General features: G+C 38.0%; 1 protein-coding gene across 2 annotated transcripts in view; it reads right to left on the reverse strand.

Moving 5' to 3' along the window:
- The window catches only part of LOC106868455 (retinal guanylyl cyclase 2), a 363,114-nt gene that overhangs the window by 9,741 nt on the left and 349,993 nt on the right, over nucleotides 1-3,380 (reverse strand). For both annotated transcript variants that reach the window (XM_052966448.1, XM_052966449.1), the window contains one exon: nucleotides 255-334. In XM_052966448.1, coding sequence (XP_052822408.1) covers nucleotides 255-334 — 80 coding nt within the window. The remainder of the gene's footprint in view (nucleotides 1-254; nucleotides 335-3,380) is intronic.

The following is a 3,380-nucleotide window of genomic DNA, read 5'->3' on the forward strand; positions in this document are numbered from 1 at the left end:
GTTTATATATATATATATATATATATATATATATATACATATTTATTTGTTTATATATATATATATATATATATATAGTTGCATGCTTTACATATGTGTGTGTGTGTTTGTGTGTGTGTGTAAATAAAATAGTTTGAAAGCAAATTTTGCAATATCTCCCATGTGGCAGAGGAAATAAGTGATTCATTCAACATATTTACTTCTGTTGCAACTAAAATTAGCAATCAATAAAAAGAAATATTGATTTTAATTACCTTTTTGTTGGATCAGCTGGCAGCTTCTTATCAAATCCTTCTTTACCAACAAGCCAGTATGTGTTTGCTATTCCTTTACCCTAAAACAAAAGCAAAGAAGAAGACAATGTTAATTTAAATAAATATATATATATGTGTATATATAGAATTTAAATTTAGTGCTGTTTTCATTTTACTTGAAACCATTTTAAACAACATGCATGTATGTCATAATTCAAGTAAATAAATTATAATGACAATGACATTATTCCATGACTGCTACCACCACTGCCACTACTGCTACTGCTACTGCTGATGATGATGGTGGTGGTGGTGGTGGTGGTAGTGGTGGTGGTGAAGTTGGTGGTAGTGTTAATGATGATGATGATGATGAGGATGATGATGAGGATGATGACGGTGATGATGATGGTGATGTGGATGATGACGGTGATGACGATGGCGATGATGATGATGATGATGACGACGACGATGATGATGTTACTGTTCATATTGTAACTGAGTAATTTATCTTATTAGTTATTTCATGCTGCAAGTTGTCATTGGTTACTGGTTTCCAATAAGCCAGTCATTGGCTCTTTCTTCACTCTTCTGATATGAGAATGTCAAGGGAATATCAGCAGTTTTCTTTTCTTTTCTTATGTGTGTTTCTTGCTAGTATATTGTCGATATACACTGGTAAAAGACACATACACACAGACTCTCTCTCTCTCTCTCTCTCTCCCTCTCCCTTTCCCTTTCTCTTCCTCTGTCTTTTTCTCTCACACACACATACATATACGTATAGAAGAAATTAAAAGAAACAAGAGTTTATGTAATCAATTCCTACATATGTTTCCCCATGGTGGCTGCTTGGAACTTTGCATTAGGTGTTCTATGTGAATATGAATGCTCAAGCAGCGCAGATCATGAAAGAACAGTTTATTGTAGTCAATTAGAGAGAACTAATAGCAAGAGTTGGGTAGATGCTGAAAGGTTTGTAGAAACTAATAATATAAACTCTTGTTTATCTTATTTTTGCCTACAGTTGTTATGTATTTCATATTGTTGTTGGCACTCTGTCACTTACAACGTCGAGAGTTCCAGTTGATCCAATCAACGGAACAGCCTGCTCGTGAAATTAACGTGCAAGTGTCTGAGCATTCCACAGACACGTGTACCCTTAATGTAGTTCTCGGGGATATTCAGCATGACATAGTGTGACAAGACTGACCCTTTGAATTACAGGCACAACAGAAACAGGAAGTAAGAGTGAGAGAAAGTTGTGGTGAAAGAGTACAGCAGGGTTTGCCACCATCCCCTGCCGGAGCCTCGTGGAGCTTTAGGTGTTTTCGCTCAATAAACACTCACAACGCCCGGTCTGGGAATCAAAACCGCGATCCTATGACCGCGAGTCCGCTGCCCTAACCACTGAGCCATTGTGCCTCCATGTATTTCATAACTAGTAATGAAAATGACCCATTTCAGTCATGAATGACCATAGGCTTGCACCTAGAAACTTGCCCCTAAGGCACAAGTTCGTGCAAGGTTGTTTTTATGGAAGACCAGCAGTCGTCCTTGAATACCAGTCTCCCCTCTCCACTGATCTTATCCAATGGAAAAGCAAAGGCTGATACTGCTTGGCACCAGTACATTGCAGCTCATTTCTGCAGATGAGTGAACTGGAGCAATGTGAGCCCATTCTGAGCTCATGTTCAAGTAATACTAGTACATGGCATATTAGTTACTAGTTACTATAATGGAAATGGACTGGAATATGATATTCTACATGGAGCTCTAAACAATACAGTAGAATCATACATCTATTTTTACACACAAGATATACTATATATATATGTACGTATGTGTGTGTGTGTGTGTGTGTGTGTGTGTATCTATCTATCTATCTAACTGTCTCTCTATCTATCTATCTATCTACATATATGTATGTATATGTTTATTTGTTTGTGTTTGTCCCCACCACCATTTGACAATCATGGCTGGTTTGTTTACATCCCCATAACTTGGTGGTTCAGCAAAATCAAGTGATATAATAAGTATCACAAATATAATTAAATAAATGCTGGGGTTGATTTGTTTGATTGTGCCCTTCATAGAAGTGGTCCAGCAGGGCTACAGTCCAATGACTGAAACAAGTGATGATGAAACAGGTGTTTGCAGTGATCTTGAATGAATGCATTCAAGCAACCTGTGTATAATTCATGTATCACATCCAAGCACACTACAGGTCTGTAGTTTCTGGCCACATGTGTCCCCTGTTTTTTTAGCTACTAGTGTTGTTCATACAACAGCCAATTTACCTAGCACAGCAATCTCAGCATTCATTGTTCTTTGGAATAGGTTATCAAGGGCTGCCCTGCAGAGTGTGGGCATTCTGTACCAATAACTGACTATCAGATCCCACCTAGATGACTTCCTATTTGGCAGTTTTGCAAGGAGTATCAGGAGTTTCAATGTTGATATAAGTTTTGACAAAGATATTTATGCAGTACTCACTTCATAATTCACCTAACCACTTTGCCTAAGGGCTGTGTCGTTTGTTTACAAATGACACAACCTCAAATGACTCTAGATTATCCACAAGATCCCACCTCAAAATGACTCTAGATTATCCACATGAGGGGCTTTTACAAGCCTGATGGCATGGGCTTTCATACAGTAATACATCATTTGTAGATTTGTTGCAAACTTATGATCGATTGATTTTCATTCTCAAAGTTTTCTACAGAACAAAATTGGAAGTTGTTCCCTTGCCTCTTTCAGTATGTGTCTAAGGGCAATCAACTTGCCCATAAGTGTTTCTTCTCCGTAGTTCCCATAGAGTAGGTATCTGACTAGCTATGAAGCTTCTCTACAGTAAGAAATTTGTTCAGGCCTGGCCTCCACTTACATGCATTAACTTCTCATCTCTTTACATAAAGCCACTTTTCTCTGCTGTAGTCACACTCATTTGAATAGGTTTTTAGCCTTGTGAGAAGTATAATAATCCCACTAGTACTGGATTCAGGATTAAAAAAGAGCACCCAGTAGACCCATTGAAGTTGTTGGCATTATGAGGGGCATTCAGCTGTAGAAACAATGGCAAAGCAGATACTGGGACATAAACACACCAGCATCAGTTACCAAGCG

The sequence above is a fragment of the Octopus bimaculoides genome, chromosome 3 (genome assembly GCF_001194135.2).
Source record: "Octopus bimaculoides isolate UCB-OBI-ISO-001 chromosome 3, ASM119413v2, whole genome shotgun sequence".
Lineage (NCBI taxonomy): Eukaryota > Metazoa > Mollusca > Cephalopoda > Octopoda > Octopodidae > Octopus > Octopus bimaculoides.